This window comes from Cibotium barometz, chromosome 3 (genome assembly GCF_041138505.1).
Source record: "Cibotium barometz isolate CiBa-2024 chromosome 3, ASM4113850v1, whole genome shotgun sequence".
Taxonomy (NCBI): Eukaryota; Viridiplantae; Streptophyta; class Polypodiopsida; order Cyatheales; family Cibotiaceae; genus Cibotium; species Cibotium barometz.
Genome location: NC_141048.1, coordinates 6,877,068 through 6,903,806, shown reverse-complemented (window position 1 = coordinate 6,903,806; position 26,739 = coordinate 6,877,068). Strand labels below are relative to the sequence as shown.

General features: G+C 45.2%; 1 protein-coding gene and 1 non-coding gene across 2 annotated transcripts in view; both read left to right on the top strand.

The window, feature by feature from the left end:
• Positions 1 to 26,739, top strand: part of LOC147639652 (uncharacterized) — a 68,251-nt gene that overhangs the window by 25,576 nt on the left and 15,936 nt on the right. Inside the window, exons 2-7 of the mRNA XM_086772497.1 lie at positions 15,161 to 15,202; positions 15,296 to 15,357; positions 16,470 to 16,556; positions 16,678 to 16,843; positions 17,207 to 17,284; positions 17,488 to 17,624. Of these exons, the coding sequence (XP_086628623.1) occupies positions 15,196 to 15,202; positions 15,296 to 15,357; positions 16,470 to 16,556; positions 16,678 to 16,843; positions 17,207 to 17,284; positions 17,488 to 17,624 (537 nt within the window). The 5' untranslated portion in view covers positions 15,161 to 15,195. The remainder of the gene's footprint in view (positions 1 to 15,160; positions 15,203 to 15,295; positions 15,358 to 16,469; positions 16,557 to 16,677; positions 16,844 to 17,206; positions 17,285 to 17,487; positions 17,625 to 26,739) is intronic.
• TRNAS-GCU (transfer RNA serine (anticodon GCU)) lies at positions 18,577 to 18,658 on the top strand. Its single transcript has one exon. It is a non-coding gene; the product is annotated as a tRNA-Ser (tRNA).

The following is a 26,739-nucleotide window of genomic DNA, read 5'->3' as shown; positions in this document are numbered from 1 at the left end:
ATTCAAAGGCGCCACAAGAAAATCCTCATGATCTACATAGCCTTGAATGTGTATGCGCAACTTGCCAAAAATAGGCATGACCTGCACTTCTCTACCAACAAAGGCAGCCCCTGCTTCAATTTGAGGACCCATGTCCTCCACTTCAATACCCAAAGCAGCTGCCATCTGAGTGGATATGAAATTCTCCGATGCACAATCATCAAACATGAACAAAGCAGGTTGATCTTTGAGCTGTCCCCAAGCTTTACATACAACCCTATCTTTGCTATCATGTGAAGTGTTGCCCTGCACATCCGGAACCATATGCACATTAGGCTTCGGTACATTAGCATTTTCAGCTTTGTTCTTCTTATTTGGGCATGCTCTTGCCATGTGCTCAGTGCTGCCACAAGTAAAGCATTTGCCTTCACGCATATATTGCTCCTTCTTCTCAGCACTAAGACCAAAGTTTGCCGGCTTATAAGGGCGCTTGTTAGCAAACTTATTTTCAGCTTTTGGACCTGATTTGGCTTGGTTTTGGTCCCTTTTAGGTGGCTGTCCATCATTTTGCAGGTTTTGGACAGCCCTCTCTTTGCCTTGAAATGAGGGTTTAGCCTTATTGGATCGACTCAATTTGAGTTCCAATTGCTCGGTGGCGGTGGCGGCTGCGATTAATTGGTGTAAGGTATGACCAGGATACATTTGTAATCCCGCTTTGTACACGGGTTGCAATCCCGATTGAAACCTTCTCTTCCTTTCCGCCTCGGTGACATGCATAAATGGAGACACCTCCAAAAGCACTTTCCAAAACTTTTGTACATATGCATTTACCGATTCCCCCTCACTTTGCTTTACCCAATCCCACTTCATTGTTATCTCATTCAATGCATTGGGAGGCAAGAATTGAGCATAAAACCTCTCCTTGAACTCTTCCCATGATCTAACGGGATTCGGTGAGAGCTTCTCCGTGAGCCACCAATGGGCAGCAGTGCCTTTCATGAACATGCTTACATGCCGGATCATGGATTTCTGAGTGAAATCCTCATCACTGAAAGCAATATCAAACTGGGCAATAAAAGCAAGTGCCTTTGATGCATCATATTCTCCATGATATGTGTCAAACTTCACAGATTTGTCTCCGGCTTTGAAGTCACGAGACTTTGATGCATGTGTGTGCATCTCAACATGTTTTCCCCCATGTTTGTCCATTGGGACAGTCCCTGTAATTGGCATCATTTTTGGACCAAAAGGTGATGCATAAGGCATAGATACATGTGCCCTGTAAGCATGAGGCATGGCTGGCCCCTCAACATGCATTGATACATTTTCAGCCATAGCTTCTCCCTCACGAGCACACTCGAAGGCATGAGTGGCATGAGAGATACGCGGAATACCTGCACCAACAGAAAATTGCAGCCCATGTTGCATGTGTTGTGCATGTACATTTTCAGCCGGCAATGGCATTTGACATACATTTTGACCACTGCCATAAACATTGTATCCTTCACGGGCTACATGAGATATTCCTGCATGGCGTGAAGTCACTGATTGTTCCTCTCCCATCGCATGGAGGTTCATCCTCTTAGACCTAACTTCTTGTTCGGGCACTTGTGGGGATTCCAAGACATGTGGGATGGTTGCCTTTTCTGCATAGGCATCCTCGGTACGAGCCAAGTATGCACGTGCTGCATCCCTCGGTTGCATGTGCAACTCTTGAGCAATCATTGCCATTGCATGATCCATATAAGATTCAGCTTTCTTGGCCTTCAAACGATCATGTACCAATGGATCCTCGCGGCGATAGAGATTCAATTCTTCTTGTTGTGCATGGAGAAGAGCCTGCATACGAGTAAGTTCAGCTCTCAAGACTATGGACTCTTCTTCTTGCATCTTCTCTTTGCCACGAGACGGCTGTCCCACATATTCATGTTCCCTATTGTGCACCACATGAGTTTGCTCATCCTGTAAAGCATTGGAGGCATGCATTTCATTGTCCCTGCCACTTGCATTAGCATCTCCAACATTCATTGTATGGCTGTCCATAATGTTCTAAGTGTAGAGATAGCTAGTGTTCACGGTGATCGTCTCTCACGATAGAAGTGAAAGAGAACCGTATGCTCTGATACCAATGTAACTTGGTTGAACACAATGCTAATCAATACACTTAAATACACTAAGATTTGAAGGACACTTGCTCAAATACAAGAAGTAAATTGCTGAATTGACAAGAGGCACACAATGAGCCGGAACGGCCGACCCCTCCCTTGAGTAAATTGTATTACTATTGGAGAAATTCAATACATAGCTTCACGGGCATTCATTGCCAAATCCTCCATGCCAATGCATATGAAATTCAGCATTTAGAAAACAATGGTATGTCGATGTAGATCACCAAGGAGCTGCCTTGATGCCCGGCCCGACTTCAGTGCCCATATTCTCTACCATTGGCTCTATGTTCTACCAAGCAAGGTAGCAACATCTTCAAGAGCACATAGGACAAGAGAAATACTACACAGGGCGGCTAATCAAGGAGTCCTGCCCTTCTACTGAGTAAGTAATGACAACACATTGTCCAATTAGCTTACCAGTCTTCATAGAAGTTGTTGCAAGCGGAAGCCTTCGCGTTGGAAGCTTTAGAAGTGTTGATATCTTCGATTTGCCGCAATCCTTCGCGACAAAAGTCTTCAAGAGGATGAAGGGAACCTTGGGAAAGCTTCCCCTATGGTTCAACTTGAGAAAGGAAGGCTGAAATTAGGGTTTTCAGCAAAAAGACCAGAAATTACAGCAAAAATGAGAGCTGTTTTGCTGAATTTCAGTCATTGGGAGTGAGTAGGAGAGTGATTAGCACTTGGAATCACTCTTGGAAGCTTGGAAAACACCCTAGCAAGTTGGGTATGGCTATGGAGAGCTTGGAAATGGAGAGAAATGGTGGAAAAACAGAGTTTTCAGCCTCCAAAAATCCTCATGAAGAGAAAACACGAATTTCTCTTAATAAGTAAGTGAATTGGGGTCCAATCAGGTGAAGGGACATGGGGAGATGCCCATTTATGAGTAAAAAGGGAGGATCAGGTCCTGGACATTGAGTCTTGTCCGCCTCGGGACTTCAGTGAGTGTGAACTTGGAAGCGGTCATAATTTATAAGTGACTTTTGGGCGCCCAAACTTTAATGAAATGGGAACGCACTCACTTATAAATATTGGCTAAGTCCTAAGGGCTATTTGAGCCTAGATTGGGTAATACTTACCACCTGTTCACATGCCACACAACCATGTCAGCAGACAGTTTCACACGCACGGTTCACGGGCGGGCGTCCCCTAGCCCGGAACTACACATAGGTCATGCAGGCATGAAAACAGCATGCAATTTCATTTGCAGGCAAGCACATAAAGATGCTATGCAATGCAGCATTGGCATGAGCAATTCCCGTTCATGAAACCATATAAGACCAGGCGTTTCCAGGCAAGTATATGCGATACCAGACCCAGTGGAAAGCCAATCCTCCAGGCGTTTCCGGGCATGTACACAAAGGCACAAGTCCCAGCGGAAAGCCAAGTCCTCCAGGCGTTTCCGGGCATGTACACAAAGGCACAAGTCCCAGCGGAAAGCCAAGTCCTCCAGATATTTCGGGCATGATAACATCAAGTCCCAGCGGAATATCATATCCAACTATACAGCATGACACGTGTCAATCACCTGCATAGGCATATTCCATAAGCCATGGACACCAATCCAATATGTACATAGTGTGAAAGCAAGAGTGCACCATTTGGGTGGCCAAATGGTGACATGCACCTCCCACTGGATTTGTGTGTCAAGGCCATAAAGGAATTGCCCTTTCTTGTCCGTATCAGATAAGCCCAACTGCAAACATAAGTTTGAAATTTTATTGCCAAACCGAAGGATTGGTTGTGTGTTTTGACGTGCTTCCCTAGACTTGTCTTCGAGTCGCTCAAGGTAATGGGGCGGTAAAAACCGTTGCTTAAGGTCGAGGACAAACTCGTCCCAAACATAAGCTGCCATATCTAATCTGGTGTGGGCATGAGCCCACTGGGTCCACCAAGGAATGGCCTCACCTTCCAAGTACCAACTAGCTAAGATCACCCTGTCAGTATCACTTTTTCGAATTGCGGCAAAGTAAGCTTCAAATTGATGCAACCATGAATAAAGAGTTGTGGGGTTGAGTTTACCATTTACTTATTGACGTTCATTTTCTTGGGAAAATGACTTGGGGAAGCCCCTGGTGTCAGTCTTGCGTCCAAAGCCGCTAGGTATCGATCATGTTCCACACGTCGCATGGCATCGTCTTCACGTTGTCGAATCTCCATTGCACGCATCTGCAACTCAAGCATCGAACTCGGCTGCGGTCGTGACCCTTCGAAAGGGTCCCTTTGTAGAGGATCTGGAATCTGGGAAACGGAAGGAGAGGGAGGAGGAGACGCAAAAAGAGGAGCTGGAGAACGGGTGCGCTCTTCTAGACCATAGTAACATGGGACAGGGAACCGGGATGGGGACGGGGAACGACAAAAGGCAGGGGACGGGGACGGGGACGGCATATGGAATATGCAATTTATTGACTACAAAGCACACTAAATAAAATAACATTTATGTTTTTACACTTTGAACTTTCAAGGCATCACTTTAAATGTACAATACGTGCGCAAACACCGAACATGCGCTAATAAGTACACCGACAAAGTTCAAACCAATATATAAGCATGGAATTATGATCACTATCAAATAACAAAAGACTAGTGTCTACAATGCACATAAAGTGCTGAGTCAAGACTCAAAAGTAAAAACAATGAAACATAGCTAAATGATAAATCATAGAGCCTACAATGCTCAATCAGAGGCTGGAGCGTGAGAAGTACTGGCGTCATGATCATGGTTGCCTACATGACTAGTTTGAAAGGTAGTGCCATTGTCCTCTGGGCTCTGTTGTGTCTCCACCTTCTCATTTCCCTCCTCCTGCTCCATCTCCCACTGAGTAAAGGGATCTGCCTTTGCAGTCGTACCCTTGCAAAGCATTCGCAAGTTTGCGCTTACAAAGACAAGATCATTGGCCTTTTCTACACCAAGGCGTTCCTCTTCTTTGATGCAATATGGCTGTAAGAACTCCAAAGCTGCTCCAAACAAGAGGAGCTTACAGCTTGGCTGAGAATGCGGATAGCCAAGTGTTGCAGCTGAGGCCCATCTGAACCATAGTCTTCCCACCAAAAAGCAACCCCAACCTTCAACCTATCCTCTTGTGCATCCGCACAACCAAAAGCACCACGAAAGGACCTGTATGCAGCAAGCTGGTCTGATTTTGCACCTAATGCCTCCATTTGGCACTAGGCGATCCAAGATGCGTCTCCAACCATCACTGACCTCTCTGTCACTCTCGTGTCCATTGCCCTGAAACTCAGGGTCCACCATCTATGCAGCTGCATGCAAGGGAGAGGCATAGAAGTTCCACCTCGTCACACATAAGGAACGAATCTCCTCGTATCTGTTCTCATCGGGCTCTAACTCTTGCAACTTCTCTATCATTCTATCCATCGCCTCATACACCTTCCCGATGCATGGCTGCATAGCATCTACAAGCCTCAACAAGTGGACAATAGGCCTCACCATAGCATCAATGCGTTTCACATCCTCCCAAAAGGAAGTGCTCTCTGCATGCTTCCTGCATAATATGCCTATGGCTGTCGAAGCCAATGTAGAAGTGGTGAACTCGTCGCTGATGAAGAGCTGCCTCAATGCACCACTGCACTCTCTTCATCAAGAAGTTGAAGGCAAATCGGGTGTCTTGATTTCTTGGAGAACTCGTGGCGGAGGAACTGGTGGTTCAAGACAAATGTTACCATTTGATTGGCCTCCTAAATGATAAGCTCAATCCACGACATCTTTCCAATATCCTTTAAAAGATTGTTCAAACAATGTGCCATACAATATGACAGAGTCATGTGTGGATACATGCCCTCAATAATAGCTCCAGCTGCCCTATTTGCAGCCTCGCCATCTGCAACAAAACCCACCACACATTCCGGGCCCATGAGCTCAATGCCACTTGCCCACTTTGTTGCAAGCACGTCTGCACTCTTCCCTGTCCTTGAGGCATCATGTGAAGCAATAAAGTATATCTCGCCATGGGAATATGCAACGAGACCATGGATGGACCACTTTCGTGTGTCACTCCATCCATCTGCAATGAGTGACACTCCATTCTTTGCCCATAGCCGCTTTGTGTTCTCTGCAGCTTGCTCGACAAGACGCTTCTCCTTGTTGAGCAATGTGGTGCGCAAAGACTCCGATGATGGGGGGTTGTAGTTTGGACCATACTCCCCAATCCTCTTCACCATAGCCTTGAAGTACTCGGATCTGATTACAAAAAGAATCAAGTGAACTTTCAAGAATGAAACTTAGAAAAATCATGTCAAGAGGGAAGAGTCAAGGCTTACCTAGCAGTATGGAAAGCAATATGGTCATGGAAGAAGAAACGAGCCACAGTTGTATCAATCTCTTCCTTCTTCTTAGGATCCCAACTTCCCTCAAGTGTACTTTGTCGCCGCGCGGGTGTGGGCATTGTAAAGGAACCTACACCATGTGGCTGTGGTGTAGATGTGGTAGATGAAACAAACCCCTCGGGTGGTGTCACAAATGCTGCAGGATCCATAGCCACACGTGCCGGCCTTGCAGCCCTCAAAGCCTCATGCCCGGCAATGCGCTCAAGAAGCTCCTCTCTCTTCTCCGATGTGATTCCTGTGCAAAATCGAACCTCGTGCCCGGACTCATGCATAAGGTGGGCTCTCACTTTGTCGGACCCACTTGTCCGCCTATAGGAGCAAAGCTTGCAAGATCACGGGTGGAACCTCCTCCACTTCCAGGGCGGTTGGCATTAACCTCTTCCCACCATGACCAACCGTCGGTTCTTCTAGCACCACCACGACGTGCGGAGCCGAAGGTTGCTTGTGAAGAAGATGCCATGAGAGAGAGAGAGAGAGAGAGAGAGAGAGAGAGAGAGAGAGAGAAGAAATAAAGAAAGTTGTATTAACGTCTTCAAAAGGCCAAAATGACCTATGAGACCAAAAGGTTACATCATATCCATGAGGTACATAATCCTGGGTACAAAATAGTAATAAAGAAAGATAACAAAAATCTAGAACTTTAAAATCAGATCTAGGTACGTGAGCAGAGAGCTCTCATATCACCCTAATACATCCCTCATGGGCCGCTGTGACATGGTGCTCAAGGTGGTAAAACTGAGCTGGCGCGAGAAGGTCCTTCGATGATGGGAGATGATGGCGTGGATCTTCCTGTGGTGGCGTGGCCGTGGGCGAGGGCCATGGGGTTTGGGGTGTCGAGCTCTGCATAGCTCAGTGGCTCTCTCGAGTGTCACACCTCTCAGCCGAGCTCCTACTCTAGCCTGTGGTCTGGGTATGATGGGTGGATCGGCCCTTGGAGTGCTGGTATGGAAGAAGAAGTCAGTGAGAGCTCTCTGTGCTGGTCCTCGAGCAAGTACAGTTGATCTGGATCTCACTAAGGACTCCTTGTGTCTACGGAGCTCTAGAAGAAAAAGTCCCAAGCATCTCTGATCCGGGAAGTCCATGATCCTGGAAAGTGGTCCGAACCCAGCTCGGAAGAGGCAGTGGAACCTCCCCCGAATCTCATAGTACACGGGGCATCGGCATATGTAATGGTCCTCTGTCTCGGGCTCTGTGTGACAGAGCTGGCATATCCTGTCCTCTGGTGCGGTCGCCCTAGGCCCATATCTGGTAGTCTCCACTCTCAGCTGGTGGGACGAGGTGCGGATCTGGCCGATCGCACATCTCACTCCAAAGCATAGGAGTATGTCCATGTAGCGTGGATGGATGATGAACCCATCCTCTGTCAGGCATATCGCTGTAGAAGGCCATCTTTGTCCCCAGTGGACGACTAGGTGAGATCCACGTCCTCTGAGTATCCAGTCTGACAATGTCCTTCCTGATAACCCTGTTCTGCTTTGTGCGGCTGATACCAATATCATTAACATGGCCCCTAATGTGCATACACTAGGTCTTCACTATTTAATAATGGAATCACACATCATCACGGGGCCTCTATGCTGTACTGGAAGGGGGGGAGTGCCTCCATTTGCATACCGTGCATGCCAAACCAAGTGCCTACCTGTGCATACCAGCACTCTATATCTCCCTCAAGTGTCAACTGTCTCGAGGACTCGAGGGCTAGCCGGGGGTATGTATCAAGTGGAAGCTCCAATAGCCTATGCCAGTATGTCATTGTCTGGAATAGAGCCTGTGTCACTATTGGTGCGGTGCCCATCTCTGCCCGCACAATCTCATGTGGCACTGATGGTTTACTCCTAATCATGTGTGAGATCATCGCCACTAGGGGCCTCTCCATCGGCTTCCACCCATCATATACCTCCTCTATATCTGTCTCGGCCGGCTCTCTGCTCTGTCTCCTCCTGTGGTATAAGCTAGGACCCCAGATGGGGGCACCATACAGTAGTGCAGGTGTAACTAGAGTATCAAATACCCAAAGCTTTGTCCTCGGCTTCTGAAACTGTATCTGTGAGCATTGACTCTCTAGCGAGCCAAGGGCTGCATATCCCCACGTCAATCTAGCGTCGGCCGCCTTCCGCATCGAGAACTGAGGTCTAGCAAAAGTGATGCCAAGCTATACATATGAGGTAACATACTCCACAGGCTCTCCACTGTATGTAAACTGTACTCCAGATCTAGTTATCCACTGTGAGGAGGTGTTAAAGATCATGACCTTGGTCTTTCTAAGGTTCACAGTAAGGTCCCGGTCCTCGCAAAAGGCCCGTAATGCATCCAAATGCCTCTACAGCCCCTCTGGTGAATCAGAAATAAGAACAATATCAGCTGCATACAATAGGATCGGTATCAAGACTCCTGTCAAATGTGCTCCTGGTCCTCCCTGTCTATCTATGTAATCCGAGATCTCGTCAATGTATAGACCAAATAGAGTAGGAGACAAGGGGCAGCCCTACTTCACCCCGATAGTGCTGTGTATGATCTTTGAGTCACCTCCTGGAGCCCGTACTCTGCCTCTGACTGACTCATAGAGTGTAATGATCCCACATAGCATCTTTGCTGGCACTCCCATATCTTGCAGTCTCTTGATCAGTATGGCCCGTGGGACAGTATCAAAAGCTTTGCGGAAATCCACAAAGCAGCAGTATATCCATTGCCCGTGAGCTGTCCCCTCCTCAATGATCCCCCGTAGTGTAAAGATATGATCTGCCCTCTCGTGAAGCCTGCGTGCCCCGGTGCTCTGAGTCTCTGCTCCTCGGACCATCTACTAAGCTCATGCTCCAAAATCGAACCATAAATCTTGGCCAAGGTGTGACCAATCATGATAGTCCTATAGTTGTTGGGGTCCATGGGGTCACCTGCTTTCAAGATAGGTACAATAGTATTCGATGACCAGCTGATGGGGAAGCCCTCACATAAAACCCTGTTAAACATGTGAACCAGTAAAGGGGCTAGCGTGTCCCTAGCATGGGAGAAATGCTTGGTGAGGAGTCCATCATGATCTTGTGCTCTCCCAGTCTGCATATCCTGTCAATAGCATCTCTCACCATGCTGAGGTGAAAGAAGGAAGAGTGTGGGGGACGAGGTTCGGGTGGATGGGGGAGAGGTGGCTGCTTGGGGACATGGTAGAGAGAGGTGGCATAGGTGTGCCAGGTGCTGGGTGAAGTAATCGGAGTTGGAAGGCAATGATTCGGAAGATCCTCCAGGCCTCCTTACAGTCCCTTCCGAAATAGCTGGTATAGCTCCTGCTCAAGCTTGGCTAGGTAGGCTCTCTTCTTTCTCCGTGTGAGACATCGAAAGATCACTCGCGCCTGGTGGTGAGTGGTGGATCCTAGTGCCATCTCCCTATGTAGACGGGCTCGGGTATCACGACATTTCTTGTTGCACCAGCTATTCTGTGGGACAGTCCCTCGTGGTGATGTAGGGGTGGCTCTGGAGTGTGGGAAGGCGGCTGTAGCGGACGTATGGAGGGTGGCTGAGAGGTGTGTAGAAAGCTCATCAAGTGGGATGTGGGGGTCGAGGTTGGAGAGGTTGCGGTAGACATGATCAGAATAGATGGAAGAGGTCTCTTTGGTGAAGTGGTATCTCGGGCGGTGATGGGGCAAAGCAGGTGGTTGCATGGTGTACCGGCATGTGAGGGAGAAGGCCAGGTATGCATGGTCGGCTGCAACACCGATGGGGCGAGGAGAGATGGTAAACTCCGGAATGAGTGGGATTAGAGAGAGGGAACCCATTAGATAGTCCACTGTACATATCTGATTTTTGACTTTTCGGAAAAAGCCTCATCACTAAATGCAATGTCAAACCGAGCAACAAAGGCCATCACCTTGGAAGCATCATACTCCAAATGGTAAGCTTCACACTTGATGGATTTGTCACCTGCTTTAGAGTCCTTGAGCCTTCTTGTATTGGGTTCTTTATCTTACCCCTATCCAATGGGGCAGCCCTGGGTGCATGGGCATCCAGCATATCATGGTGAGATACATGAGGCAGAGTGGCATGTGCCCTGCGAATCGGTGGCCTTCCGGCATGCATGGATACATCTCTTCTTGGTCATGCACACGAGAATACTCTTTGGCATGAGTACCATGAGCTGAATTTTCATCATATTCATCACCTGTATAGCGAGAGTTTCAGCCCATGTGTAGTTTCTCCACTAGCCAATTCAATGGGCAAAGTACTATGGCTTGCATGATGTTCATGTCCTACATGTGCATAACCACCTGCTATCCACCCTCTTTGGAATAAGCACGTCTCTCATCCCTTACATTTTGAGGTGAAGAAGCATGGCAAGAAGTCATCGAGGGTTGTTCTTGTTGTACAAAAGATTTAATCCTGCGAGAAATGGCACCACTTGGCTCTATGCGAGGAGGCTTTTTGAACTTAAGAACATCTGCTCCACCTTCCATTACATCTCCGTTGCGAATGAGATAAGTAAGGGCCAACTCCCTTGGCTTCACACCCAATTCCCTAGCCATGGAATCAAAAGTATGGTCCACCATGGATTCAGCTTTGGTGGCTTCAATGAGCTTGTGAACTTGCGGGTTCTCATGAAGAAGCTTCAACTCCTTTTCTCTTGCCTGCAATTGCCTCTTCACATGATCCAATTCAGCTCTCAATGCGTCGGGCTCCTCTTCACAAACCTTTTCCTTGCAACAGGACGGCTGTCCCACCAAAACCACATTCGGATCATGAGGGTTTGCCACATATCGACCACGAGACGCATCCGAGGCATGTGTCGCACTAGAGTAGCCTCTAGAGTTGGGCACCTCTTCGTCTTGCTTGGCTGTCCATAGTGTCAAGTGTGCTATCAACACGGTGTCCAAGCCCACAAGATCGTTTCCCCACTGAGGAGAGGGAAACAACCGTGCTCTGATACCAATGTAATTTCACTCCGCTAGGCCGTATCGAGGTTTAGCAACACTTAAGCACTTGAAATCCTTATGACAACTCAAGACAAAAGACGAAACTGAAAATAGATAATGCTCAGTACACCACACTAGGGACGGAATCCCGGGCCGACCGGCCCCCCCCCCCCCCCCCCCAAATACCGAGTATATTATCGGAGTATTTTATTGGTACAGTGTTCCACGCGCTTTGAAGCCAGATTTTTCCATAAATGCACCAGGCATGAATACAAATACCAAAGAAGTAATTCGGACAAGAATTCCCTTCGTAGTCGATGTCCTTCGAGAAAGATCTTTCCGCCCTTCACTGGAGTAAACAGCCATGATACTGGTTTTCTGGGTCCACGCACAATGCTGGCGTGACCGTACTAGCACCTGGACTGGGTACTCTCGGTGGGAGATAACTTGATGAGCAAAATGATGATGTTTGTCTGTCTAATCGTGGAGGCAAATAATAGCCAGCAGCAGCCTGTAAGGATGGCGGCCAGCAACCGCACCTGTATGGGAGGTGGCCAGCAGCAGCAGCATTAGTAGGGAAGGTGTCCAGCACCAGCAGCGCATGAAGAGAAGGCAGCCAGCACCAGCAGCGCTTGTAAGGGAAGCATCCAGCACCAGCAACACTTGTAGAAGAGGCGGCCAGTAACAGTAACGAAGAGGCGGCCAGCACCAGCAGCTCTTGTAGGGAAGGCTGCCAGCACCAGCAGATCTTGCAGGAGAGGCGTCCAGCACCAGCAGCACTTGTAGAAGAGGCGGCCAGCACCAGCAGCACATGAAGCAAGGGAGATCAGCAAAAAAAAATGCAGAGCCAGCAGCCCACTCCTCGAAAAAAGAAAAACGATGGTCTTTTGTTCGCGACCCTCCTTCGAATCTCCTTGCATGCGCTTGTTGAGTTTGTCCACCAACCCCAACAATACATGAGGGGTCACCAAGTATGAGTGGGTGGCCCTCTACACAACGTTTGATCGTTTGTGTGCCCAAGGAGGGGTGCCCACCGGGTTGGGCCCTGTGCACACTCATTAAATGTCCACTCACTTATAACAAGTGTGAACCTGCAAAGGTTATAACTCTATAATAAAGAGATTTTAATAAAAATAAGTTTTTGAGCAAACTTACCATCTGTTCACAGGCTACAAAACAAGTCAGAAAACACAGCACTCGCACGGTTCACGGGTAGGCGTCCCAGGCCTGTGATCTGGACATTCATAGCACGCAAACATACGAATATAGGTCACGCGAAAACAATGTCAAGCATGTGAACATGTGTGCATGTGCAGTTGATTTATGGATAAATCTCCCGGTCATGGAACATGTACATTACTGGCATTTCTGGGCACGAATCTAGCACATCGGAAAGTGTGGAACTAGGACCCAGAACACAAGAATTCCTCATCACTGAAGGCAATGTCAAACTGGGCTATAAAAGCCATTGCCTTGCTTGCATCACAATCACCATGATAAGCTTTAAACTTTACAGCTTTGTCACCTGCATTAAATTCTTTAAGCCTCTTGGCATGGTGAAACACATCTTCCAGCTTTCTCTTCCCCTTATCTGATGGGCAGCAGTAGGTGCATGCATTAGACCCCGACGAGGAACATATGGCACGGAGACATGTGCTCTATGCAACAGTGACCTGTGCAAAGGCAGCCTCCGAATACTTGCTTTCACATAAGAATGGTTCGAATTTTGTGGCTCAAGTCTATGCAGATGATTCTTTGATCATGCCTAAAAATGATCCGGATGATCTCAAGTGCATCATGAAAACTTTGGAATTGTTCAGTAAAGTAGTTGGACTTTATGTCAACTTTTCTAAGTCTACTCTGCTGTTGACTTCTTGTGACTGGCATGCACTGTTATGGTCAGGGCAAATTATTCCAATAGACCACCTGGTTAGATATCTGGGATATCCACTGGCATGGCATATGTCTACGCAGGATGCTATTCTTTGGGTATTGAACAAATTGAAGGCCAAGCTAGCATGTTGAAAGCTTTCTACATGGCCTTTACATGTGCGTCTCAGAATTGTTCAATCAATCATTATGGCCTATGTGCAATTTTAATTGCCGTTGTTGATTTGGCGTAAAATCGATATTGATTCTTTTATGTCTAATGTATTGAAATTGCTATGGAAAACCAAGCATCATATGAGAGCTCTATGCCTTTTGAGATGATCTTTGGTCTGCACTCCTAAAATGCACGGTGGATTAAATATACTTGATCTACATTATCATCTCTTGGCAAGAAAAGCCACCATGATTTCCACTTTCTTTCAACTTGGTAGCCGTGGGCCATAATGCTTGCAGGTATGTGTGCTTCTATCAAAACTAGAACTTATGGCAATTGGCACATTTCTCACTGGGAAGCAGTGCGTAGTATATTTGAAGGAAAAATTCTAGGATGGCCTTTTGCATCTTCTCTTCTTTGTGATTGCACATTAGCTTTGTCTTCTGTTCACTGGCATGGAAGAGATGTGCTGACTGGGAATTCTTTTCGATTGGAAAGCATCCATTGGTCTTTGGTGTTTCTTTGACCACTTGCAGTACAAGAACCACGAAAGGCATGCTTTTTGGCCTCTATTAGAGTTATCATTGTGGTGGATGTCATAGATAATGGATTTGTGATGACTTTCCCATAAGCCTATTTGAAAGACAACTTGGGTTTGCATCATAGGCGAGCGTGGAAAACTATTACTATGTTGTTGCGGCCTTTTGAACCCATCCCACCCTTGGATGATCAGGACAGACTTCATGATTGGCAACTTGTTGGTCATACCAGCTCTCTTCGATTGAATGCGCTTTCAACAAGTAATGTGTACAAAGTGTTACTTCCTTCACCATGGATTCAACCTCATGCTGATGCTTTATGGGGCTTGCATAAGACTACTATAAATGGTGGAAACAAAGACTTCGAATAATTTGGGGCCTCTCAAAGAACGTCTATTCGTATGGAGATGCCTTGTGGGAATACTTCTAGTTTCTCCTTTTTTGGCAAAACAACATATCTCTAGTGATAGATGTTGTAGATGTGGACGACATTTAGAGTCTATTTCTCATCTTCTTTGGCATTGCACGGAGTCCAGAAATTTCTTGCAAGCACTAACTCACAACCTCCGAGGATGTTTTCCATCCTTCAAAGGAGGAAAACCCTTCTGGATTTTTGGTGTTCTGCCATCTTGCATGGCTGGATTTGACACTTTTCATCATTTGGATGAGATATTGGGCACTCTGGCTAGGAACCATACTATGTTTCGACAGCCTCCTTTGGATGCTTATGCTTTCTTTCGTGTTAATCTTTGCCAATCCCTACATGACTGTCAACGACAGCTAGAGGCTATTGACATCCCATAGTTTGAAGTCTTTTTCTTTTGTTTTTAGCTTTCTTCCTTTGATGACTTCTCTTTGACGTACATCCTCCCCATGTATATAGTTTTTTGGTAATAGAGGACTGGTTTTTACCACAGTGCACCTCCCCCCTCCCCCCCCCCCCCTCCCCCCCCACCCCGGTGAAAAAAAGAAAGAATGGTCATAAAGTTATTCATGAGAAAGATTTATGCTTGTGCTTGTTGCGTGTGCAACCTTTGTACTTTGTGCATCAATAGTATTTGTATTGCTGCATGCTCATATATTTTCCAGTTAAGTGATTTTTTGAGCTAGGCACAAAAAGATTCCTCAGTTTTGAACTAGGACGAGAAATTTTCAGGCTTTCATAAGCATTAGATTCTTTTCTCCTTGCAGGAAATGCATGTGTCCCCCAACAGCAACCTTCTTGGATGAACGGTATGAAATATAGTGTTTTAGGTTTTCTTTTTCACCCAAAAGTTGCTATTGGAACTTGAACATCAGTGATTCTTGCTTATTTCTATTGTGCAGGCTTATCAGCATCTAGTGGTTCTAGTTCAACTCAATCTCACGTATTAAAGCACATCCCAAAAGTTGCTTCAAAAAACACCTTGGGCAATCTACATGCTTGCTGTGCTAGTGATGCAATTTATGCTTTAGAACTGGTTATCCACTGAATTCAGACATGTTGTGGACATGTTTAGTAACAACTGGCCTGCCTCTAGACGTGCAGCAACAATCACTGGCCTCTATGCCATATGGAGCTATACTGTCAGGTCATGATGGTCCAGTCCAGGGGGATGGGATTCCTGCCCCACGAGGCACTGTCCCAAGTGACAATTAGTAGTCTGGACAAGCTTGTGGTACTCCTCAGGCAGGCCCAAGAAATAAAACACCATCGGAAATTCAACTTGGGGAGATTAGGGCCGCTTTAAGCCACAGAGCCATCTAGCAAAGCAAACTGTAGAGCTGTGCGTGGTGATGGGGCTTGTGTGGAGGACACTGTTTGCCCTTCTTTCTGAGAATTCAACCCTGAGATAGACTTGGCTAGGGAGCTGAATATCCCTCACGCACCTCCACACTCTTGCAGGTTATATCTGAGGTGGCCACTGGTCGGTCTGCCTGTGGCAATCCTGGACACTATAGTGTTTGAAGCAGTTGAGATAGAAAGAAGCCAAGGGTCCATTTCCGAAAGATTGCATTTTAGGGTATGATCGGTTGAGGGTGTTGGAGAGGCCACAACGGAGTCCTCTCAGGGCAGGGGGAACTGAGGCAATCAAATGCTGATAAAAGTGGGGATGAAGAGCTTAGGGAGGAAGGAAAGGTGGGAACAGAAAAAAGGCAGGTGACAAGGAAGATGAAGGGGGAAGGGCTAATGCACTCTGAGTAGGGGCTGAAGAGAGCTGGGGCTGCAGGATTATGAACAAGAAGAAAAAGGGGGGGTCTGACTAGAGGAAAGTGGAAAAAAGGGGTGCAGGCAAGTCAAGAGGGAGCACATGGCAGGTGCGAGAGAGTGTGCAAGCTGATGTGTATACACCATATATTTATTATTATACAACAAGGCAACATACATAATGTAACTGATCAATACTCTGTGTATGCACACAATGCATGTATGGTACAATGTATCTAGTCTCTATGCTTGGTATCTTTTACATACTTTACTATGATTGGTATGTGTTGAATTTATCTTCCTTTATTGCAGAAAGGTATGCTGTTATTTGATGCAGCCCAATATGATGGGATCACGAGGAAGTTGGAGTTGTTTAATTCATCTTTAGCAGCTGAGGAGGTAATACTCTAGGCAGGAATGTTGTGTGCAGCATCACCTCATACACTTTTCTGACAAAAATGCAATATTAGAAACATAAGAGTTTACACAATTTGCTGACTTTCTAGTGTCATTTCTGCAGGGAAAGAGAGATCTTGCCCTTAACAAAGTAGAGCTTTCAAAACTACATGTAACTATGTCAATCTTAAAGGACCAGTCACACTACCATACGAGCACTTTATCAGATGAGAATATTATGCCTTTGAGAAAGCTGCTTGTATCATGGCCAGCATCTATGCTGTTTCCAGGTTCAGCTCTTTCCATGTGCCCATTGTTGTGCTGTTGAGAACACTGGCTGCTTGCCTTGGCCAGTATGTGTATAGTTATTGCTTGTTCAAGTCCCAACATCAAGTTGATCCCACTATAATGAGTGGAACCTGGGACTTTGTGCTTTAATATTGCAGCATATCATATTGAAGGCATGGTGAAATTGTTGAATTTTGATCTCCAGGATTGCCTTAAAGCTCAAATAAAAAATATTTACATCAAATTTTCTTACTCATGCGCTAGATTTATTATATTTCACATAACGGCGATCGATTCAAGCTGGGCTTTGCAAAATGATTACTAGATAAGCTCATCATTGGTTTTGCTTGGGACTTTGTGAACAGCTCTTGATATCTTAAGAATTGTTCTTCTTCATACCAAAGGAGCAACCCTATTTGCGCATTATGCAGAGGATGGAAAAGGTGAGCCAAGCACTTGTATGAGCTGTCCTGGGCCTTTTCTGTATTTTACATTGTCCTGATGCAAAGTTTTATTTTAGGAAACCAATAAAGCTTGGAATATCCAAGCGTTTGTTTGCTTTTCTTTTTCGCAGTTGAAAAAATAGTGTGCTTTGCAGTGATGATTTCTCTACTGAAGTGCACTTCCGGAATTGTTTCAATTGCAGACATCCTCATAGAATCTCTACAAAGAGCAGCTGAGTCACCAGCAATTGATGCAAACCAACTAATGGGCATACGCCTTGCATTAAACTGCTTCAGGCATTCGGTCCTTAGAAAATGGATTTCATCAAACCGCAGTGAGGTAGGTTGTTTCAAGTACTGGATTATTTTTATGTGAGTCCTAGAAGGTTGAATTATTTACACGCTATTCAATTTAAGGCTTCTGCCTCTCTCATAGATCTGAATCATCTCATTTTATATTGAGAGAATTAAATACACTATGCAAGATGGTGGGTTCTACCTTTACATGCTTCACATTTCTAATCAACTGAAACTCCACATAATTGGTACTGCTGCAGAGCAAACCATTTTGAGAGCCTAGTGTCATGAAGAATGGCTTTGGTTAGTCAGCCTTAACCCATAAATAATGAAAACATAGGTTTAAAAAATGATTATTCAGCTATGAAAGCCTAGTTTCATGAAGAATGGCTTTGGCTAGACAGCCTTAACCCACAATTAATGAAAACATAGGTTTAAAAAATGATTATTCAGCTATGAAAGGCCAGTGTCATGAAGAATGGCTTTGGCTAGACAGCCTTAACCCATAATTAATGAAAACATAGGTTTTTCTAAAAATGATTATTCAGCTATGATATGCTTTCTACCCGCTTTACCCACTGTTTCCTGTGTAGATGCAGCTAGAAGCTTGTAAGGTGGTCAAGCAAGCAGTTTGTTAATTGGATACCTTCTCATATAGCTTGGCTACATGCACTGTAACATGGAAACGTTTTAGTTTTGGGTATGTGGTGTAAAAGAGGACAGTGGCAAATACCTGGTAGAGGTGGGCTATGCCTGACGAATGCAGTGATGTGGAGTTAAAAAATGTAGGTTAGTCCATGAGGTCACAGTGTTGCGTTGTAACAAGCGCTACTCGTGTCATGTAATGGCAATGTTACAGACAACTTGTGAGGGTCAATCGTGCCTTTGCAAACGTGTTCTGTAATTCGTCCTCACTCCAGCAACCATTGCATGGTACAAAAGAGGGCTTTGTTTGTGTATGAGGATTAGCTTTTCGACGCTGTTGACATCCGGGGGTCGCTTTGGCCGAGTGGTTAAGGCGTGTGCCTGCTAAGTATATGGGGTTTCCCCGCGAGAGTTCGAATCTCTCAGGCGACGTGACCTGGTTGACTCTTTTTGCATGCTTTTCAATTGAGATGAAAATACATGCTCGCTGGTTCATACTTGGCATTAGCGATCATAGCGATCACCACATTTTACTAGGCTAACCCATTTAACCCTCGTAAGGGCTCGTGTGTGTGTGTGTGTGTGTGTGTGTGTGTGTATAGAGGTTTGATGGCTTGATCGACAAAGAAGAAATTGCACATTAATCTTTTAAAGGCTCGTAACACTTATATACACAAAATAAAGTACTCAACATGAGGAGAGGAATGTTGATCAATAACATGGTGCAAGTCTCAAGAAACTTTTACACACACTTACTCTTTTCCAAAGAGTATTGGGCCTTAGGTTTTGAAGAGCATAGCTTATTACTCTTTTAATTAATAAAAATATACTAAACCGGTGAAGTTATACAACCTTATACACCCGTCTTCAAAGACCATGGTAGAGAGGGATCTGAAAATCTACAAACTTGCTCCATATAAATAAGGTTGTGAGAGGAGCATTGGCATCGTGTCCACCTAGCTGTATGTAGACTATGGATACTCACTACTGCCATGTAGCAAATCTCCGTTCCTCCTTAATAAATTAGGCTATAAGCCACACCTCCATGTTCTCATCCCAAATGTGAAGCTTCTCTCTCTCTCTCTCTCTACATGCCCGTGTATAGAAATCTTCGAAAAAATGTCATCCAAGCATTTCATTACGTTTAGTTTGGCTCCATCTCCATGGTCCTCATGCACCTCAAGTGTCCTCGCGTCCAATTTATCCTCCTGTACTTGTCCTTCCGAATTTACGATAGAGGTTAAGTGAGTGACCCTACGGCTCTTATTTAACATCACATTAGGTTTGCTAGCAACTAAGGGTAGATTAGCATTGCTTGTATTAGGGAAAGCTAGACTTAATCAATGCTTGAATGGGAATGAGAATGTGTAAGTGTAAGGAATAGGAGTGTGTGTGTGTGCATGTGAGATTGCCATACATTGTCTTATTCTCTTGATTAGTGTTAGGATTGCAAAGGGATTGAGGGTACGATTGAGTGGGTAATGGTAGGAATGTCAAGTGGTGGGTTATGCATATGTGAACTCTCCCGTAAGAGATAAGCCTTCATGCACTAACTGGGTTTAGTCCTTGGTTGACATTGTGTTTACCACACTTTGTTGACGAGTGTGGCTATGCTTAGCACTAGGGTGCAAGGTAGCGAACACCGTTCTACAATGGCGCCTCTGCCAGGGACGGTTGCCTAAGTTAGTTGAGTGCCATACGCGTAGCTCACCACTAGTAAGTAGCTCCAATCGGTTGCAAAACCGTTGGATAGGATTAGGAGTAGGCATTGGGTGTTCGATCCCAATGGCGCTACATTAGAGTAAACGAGGGCATTGGGTGTGTGATCTCAAGGACGCATTTAGATCTAGGTGAAGCATAAGAAACGATTGAGCATTAGGTAACTGAAGGGTGTGCAGTGGAAGCGGACCTGCGAGGCAAAGAGAGCACAAGAGAGAGAGAGACACGGAACACACACAGAATGTGCGGGGAAGAGCACCCCTATCCACACAGCTCTATTCTCTATCAAAAAATAACACTATACACTTAGTGTTAGTAAGCTAGTGGGTTAGTGATGGGCTGTGGGCACCGGTCACTGAGGCCATTTACCCAACAATTCTCCCACTAAATGGCCAAGGTGGTGGTGGGAGGCCATACTGTGCAAAGTATATGGTCAGTGAAGAAGAGTAGCATCAACTGTCGACAGTGTCAGAACTGCTTGGAGGAGAGACTTTTTGGGAGTGCATCTGCTGTGTTCTCAGTGGTATGTACCTTCACCAAGTCAATACGCTTATCTGCCAAGCAATCTCGTACGAAATGGTAACGCACGTCTATGTGTTTCATCTTTGCATGAAACAATGGATTCTTTGCCAAGGCAATAGCACTTTGACTGTTGCTGTGAAGTACTGTGGCAACTTCTGCTCCAAGCCAAAATCTCTTACTAGACAAGTAAGCCATATAGCTTCCTTGCATGCTTTACTAGCAGCAACATACTCTGCCTCTGTAGTGGAGACTGACGCACAATTCTGAAAACTGATCTCCAAGAAATAGCAGAACCAGCGAATGTGTAGATCCAACCAGTAGTGGACCGCTGATTGTCTGCACAGCCTGCATAATCACTGTCAATGTATCCCACAATGGATAAATCTCCCCGACCATAGCATAACTGTTGATCTGCCGTGCCACTCAAGTATCTGAGAATTGACTTGACAACATCCCAATGCTTCTTTCCCGGATTCGACATATACCTGCTGACAACTCCCACTGCAAATGCAATGTCTGGTCTCGTAGCTACCATACCATAGCATACATGAGACTACCACAAGCTGACGCATAAGGAATCTTAGCCATTTGTGCTTTCTCCTCATCAGATTTGGGACAATCATCGTTGATGAGCGTTTCAATGGTCAAGGGGGGATGGACGGCCGGCCAGGGCCAAGGTTGCATGGCTAGTGATTATTCTTCCCACGTCACGCAGAGGGCTAGGCCTCGTGGATCCAGTTTGCCAGAGCAGAGCTTTGTTGGGAAAGCTCATAGTCAAAGGTCTGCTGCCAGGTGGGGAGCCCTGGAAGCAATTTCTGCTGCAGAGGATCCATGAGAGGACTCCAGTCCACGGTTGGTTGGAATGTACATCAGTTGGACATTAAGATTGCGTTTCTGAATGGTGACTTGCATGAGGAAGTGTATGTAACGCAGCCTCGTGGTTTTGTTCAGAAAGGGCAAGAGAACAAAGTGTGCAGGTTAAAGAAAGCATTATATAGTTATACCAAGCACCTCGTGTTTGGTATGAGAAGATTCATGCATACTTGAGTGCACATGGTTTTTGCAATAGTCCAACTGAAAGCACTTTGTATGTCAAGCGTGCGGATGATGTACTTCTGATCCTTGTCCTCTAGGTCCAGATGAGATGCATATTGTTGATTTTAGGGGGGCTGAATTTAGTCTCTGATGTGCCAATGAAAGTGGCTAGAATATCTCAGAGAGACTCGAACAGATTAGATATTCCGAAGTCCCTAGAGATTGGGAAATCGGGACTTCATAAAGGGATAATAAGAACAAATATCCTAAAGTACCCTAAAGATTGGGAAATCGGGACTTTGTGAAGGGATACTTTGTAGCCTCAGAATATCAGGCTCAAAAATAGATGCGCGCTAGAACAAGCATATGAATGAGATGGGGTCCACAGAATCAATAATCCTAAGGCCTAAGTTTATTTTAAAGGCCCTTAGGATAAGTTAAATTAAAGTTAGTTATTTCTTTTACAAGTGTCCAAGATGGGTGCCCGGACAAAGGTGATGGGTGCCCGGACAAGTGTGAACAGGTGATGCCGAAGGGGTGCGGGTGTAGCACTGAGTCGGAGAACCTGTAGTGGTGGTAGCAGTAGGGTCAAGTTCTGTGTGTGTGAATGTGTGTGCAAGTGCACATTTTTAATGTGGCTCAAACTTTTAAAAAGATTAAAAGTGAATGGTTTAAGTTATAAAGAAGAAAGTGTGCCAAGTGGCACAACTTGCCCAAGCAAGCTCTCTCTCTCTCTATCTCTCTTGATGGCGTTTTTTTACTCTCCCTCCCTTTCTATAAAAAGGAGCTGCCCCCTTCATTCTCAAGCTAGGAGGTCCCCTTGTGAGTGTATCCTTTTGCATTGAAGCTTTCCATTAGACCTTGTGAGCAGCCCTTGCTACGTATGTGGAGCCTCCGTGCTCTCTTCGTCTAGAGCAAGGTCTCTCGCAGCCTTAGCAAGCTTTTGGGAGAGTTTCATCGCGAAAAGTGGAAGGGATCACCGTCTAGTGGCTGTAAACTCTCTGTTTTCAGCCCTTAATCGCTGTGTACAGGGCAGTTTTCAGCAAGGGAACCATATAGACTAAGTCCTCTCATCTTCTTCTTCGTGCACACAAAGTTTGGAGCTTTTCCATCGCGAAGAAGACGTCCATTTCGTTGCAGGAGCGAGCTCAGGTATGAATTTCTGGTTATATGCAGAAAATTACAGCAAGCATGCATGTGAGCATTTGCTGCATGTTACTCTCCTCCTCTCTCTTCTTTTGTCTCGAGGAACAACCCCTTTGAAAGGGAGCTTTCCATGCTTGCATATGTGTGTGCATTGGCATGATTTGGAGCAAGATTACAGTATGAAAGTGCACAATTTGTGCTAGCCATTGGATATCTTGGGAACGTAGATTCTCTCTTTCCGGAGGGATTCTAAGATTTCCATAGCCCTCTCCTAAGCAAAGGGAGCCCTCGCATGGATGCATGTTGGAGTTGGACTCCACATGTATTAGAACCATGCAAGAGAGGATGCTCTAGCACCTTTCCTCATAAGGGGAAACGTTCTGTTCGTCCTTGTGGTGGGCGAACCTTTGCAAAAGTGTGTAAACATGAAAGACCTAGAGAAAGACAGTGAGTCACATGCTGAGGTGGCTCAAAGGGGCTTTCAGAAAGGGATGCACGTGTTGGCAAGACGCTGGTGGATATGTAGGTACTCAAACATAGCCAGCACAGCAAGCGTTTGACAAACTTTTAGTTGGAGATGTCATATTGTGGACTGTCTTAATCTCAAGTGTGGGTATGTTGCAAGACTTGGCCAGCAAGAATGGAATGGAATGCAATGCAACCTGGTTTTGCAGACCTAATACGTGTGCAGATGTCATATTGTGGACTGTCTTGATCTCAAGTGTGGGTATGTTGCAAGACTTGGCCAGCAAGAATGGAATGGAATGCAATGCAACCTGGTTTTGCAGACCTATGCATTTGTTGGTGGTTACATCATGAACACTGAGTGTGCTATCTATTTTGAGGCTAGAGAGGTCGAGCGAATCCGCTCTCGGCAATAGGTGGGGGCAGCAATGACTCGGAAGTACAATTTTGAAATTCTCTTAAGAGTGCTAGCAAAGGATAGACCGCAGAGCAACTTGCCAGATCCGCAGGACATACATTCCGGGTTCCTCGCCACACCAAACACATTTTAAAGCAGAAGATTTGGATCTACACAGATGATGCAATACCCACCAAGATGCACAAGCTGCTGTTCCAGAGACTCGTGCTAGTTCTCACTTTGCATCTCCCCCAATAATCCCAGTGTGCCCAACTCTCCATGGATCCCAGATATAATTATGATATAAGGTAAACATAGAGTAAGAAGAGGTAGGCTTCTTATTTCAACCATGTAAAGTGTTGACATCTCATCAGAGGTGGCGTGCCACATGTTGGCGGACAGGCAGTTTGATGATCAATATCCGCACATGTTGTCTCCGCACATGTTGTCTCACTACTGCTCATATGAACTTGTACATGGACATGGGAGAAGATTCTCATGAGGCATATTGGGAATCAATTGTGTCTGTATCAATACCAGAAGAGGCTTCCACCAGTCAGCAGTAGCGATCGGTGACAAATCTGCTGCTATATATATATATATATATATATATATATATATATATATATATATCCATTATTTTGTTGCTTTTTTGTAGTAAAGTGATGCAAATATAAAATTTGGCATTACTTATGCGTAATAGAGTTTCCAACTCTAATTATCATGAGGGTGGAAAAATAATAAGCATTACCATTATAGAATCCCAAATAATATAAGATTTCCTTATATTATTTAAATGGTAATTAAATATTTAAGCATAATCTTGAAATTATGCATATAAGAGAGTACTTCTTTAAGAGAGTAGTATCATATGAAATTATAATATAAATATATAAATAAATCATGATTTATGCTTAAAAATATGTCATATACGACTTATCTTCTACTTGAAAGACAAGGAAGACAACACTACTTTCACCAAAGGCATGCCTCTTGGCAAGATGACCCATTTCCTCTACTTGAAAGAGGCAAGAATTAGAAAGGCATATCTTTTGGCAAAAGAGGCATTTGTAGTGTATCGAAGTGATTATAGCATTTACAAAATTTAGAAATAAGCATTCACCACTCATCAAAGGCATGTCTTTTGGCAAGATGAGCCTTTTGTATTACTCAAAATTGTCAGTAATTTACCATACATACATCAAAGGCATGTCGTTTGGCAAGATGAGCCATTTGTTTTACTTGAAATAGGCACACATCATGAGAAATTCACCATACATCAAAGGCATGTCTTTTGGAAAAAAGAGCCATTTATAGTGTATCCAAGTGATTATAGCATTTACAAAATTTAAAAATAAGCACTCACCACTCATCAAAGGTATGTCTTGGCAAGATGAGCCTTTTGCATTACTCGAAACAGTCGGGAATTTACCATACATACCTCAAAGGCATGTCTTTTGGAAAGATGAGCCATTTGTTTTACTTGCAATAGGCACACATCATGAGAAATTCACCATACATAAAAAGACATGCCTTTTGGCAGGCAAGATGAGTCTTTTGTATTACTCAAAATACTCGAAAATTTACCATGCATACATCAAAGGCATGCCTTTTGGCAGGGCAAGATGAGTCTTTTGTATTACTCAAAATACTCTTAAATTTACCATGCATACATCAAAGGCATGTCTTTTGGTAAGATGAGCCTTTTGTATTACTCGAAATAGTCAGGAATTTACCATATATACATCAAAGACATGTCTTTTGGCAAGATAAGCCTATTGTATTGCTTGGAATAGGCACACATCATGAGAAATTCACCATACATCAAAGGCATGTACTGAGGCAAAAGGAGCCATTTGTAGTTTATCCAAGTGATTATAGCTTTTACAAAATTTAGAAATAGGCATTCACCATACGTCAAAATCATATATTTTGGCAAGATGAGCCATTTGTATTACTTGAAATAGGCACACATCATGGGAAATTAACCATATATCAAAGGCATGTATTTTTGGCAAAAAGAGCCATTTGTAGGTGATTATAGCATTTGCAAAATTTAGAAATAAGCATTCACCACTGATCAAAGGCATGTATTTTGGCAAGATAAGTCTTTTGTATTACTCGAAATAGTCGAGAATTTACCATAGTCGGGGAATTTACCATACATACATCAAAGGCATGTCTTTTGGCAAGATGAGCCTTTTGTATTACTTGAAATCAGCATGCATCATGAGAAAGTCACCATACATCAAAGGCATGCATTTAGGCAAAAAGAGCCATTTATAGTGTATCCAAGTGATTATAACTTTTACAAAATTTAGAAATTGTGAGGTGCCGCCCCATAATTTTTATGCATTAAAATTCGGGCGGACAAACCCCTTAGTAGTCGGCTAGGTCTTTTGGGAAATTCTAGCGGATGACACCCGGGCCATTGAATGCTGCGATTGCATACCCCCAAAAACTGTTCCTGGCATATATTGCTGATTCGAGGCGCATAACCAGCCATGTTTTGGAACACAGATCCACCCCCAAAATACCCAGGATGTACCGTAGGTGGTGGAAAAACTTGAGGCATAGCCTGGTGAGCCGGTTGGGTGGGGGGCAGCCCCGGGGGTTTGGAGGGTGAGTTGGGAGGGGTGACCGGGGAGGAGACATGCATGCGGTGGGGCGGTCCCGGGGGTGTCGCCCGGGGGGGGGGGGGGGCCGATCACGGGGTGTCCCGAGGAGCCAACGGGGGCGGGCCGGGCCGGTCTCGCGGGACCGTGGGGTTGAACCGGCGGGTGAGCCTGAACCGTGGGGTTCGGGTGCGGTGAGCCGGTCGGGTGGGGGGCGACGGGGGGATCCCGAGTGCCGACGGGGGCAGTCATGCGGGGTGCGGGGCAGGCGCACGCGTACACATGTTCGGTGTCCGAAGGGGGTGAAACTTGGTGCACATTTCAAAAGAGGAAAATTGAATGGATATCCTGGTACATAGAAAATCACTTGAACACCTATGAAGAAGTAGTTGTAGCCTTTTGCCCCCAAAAGAAAAAATCAAGGTCACAACTTTGTAAGATCAGGGATCTTCGTCAATATGACGTGGATGTAGAAGCATATGCTTCCAAATTGCTTAGCATGAGGTGACAAGTGGAGGAACCTCTGAGATCATCCCTCAAGCAGGTGGCAGAGTGGTTTATTAGAGGAATGAAACCCAAATGCCATGCCTCAGTAAAACACTAGAAAGGTGGAC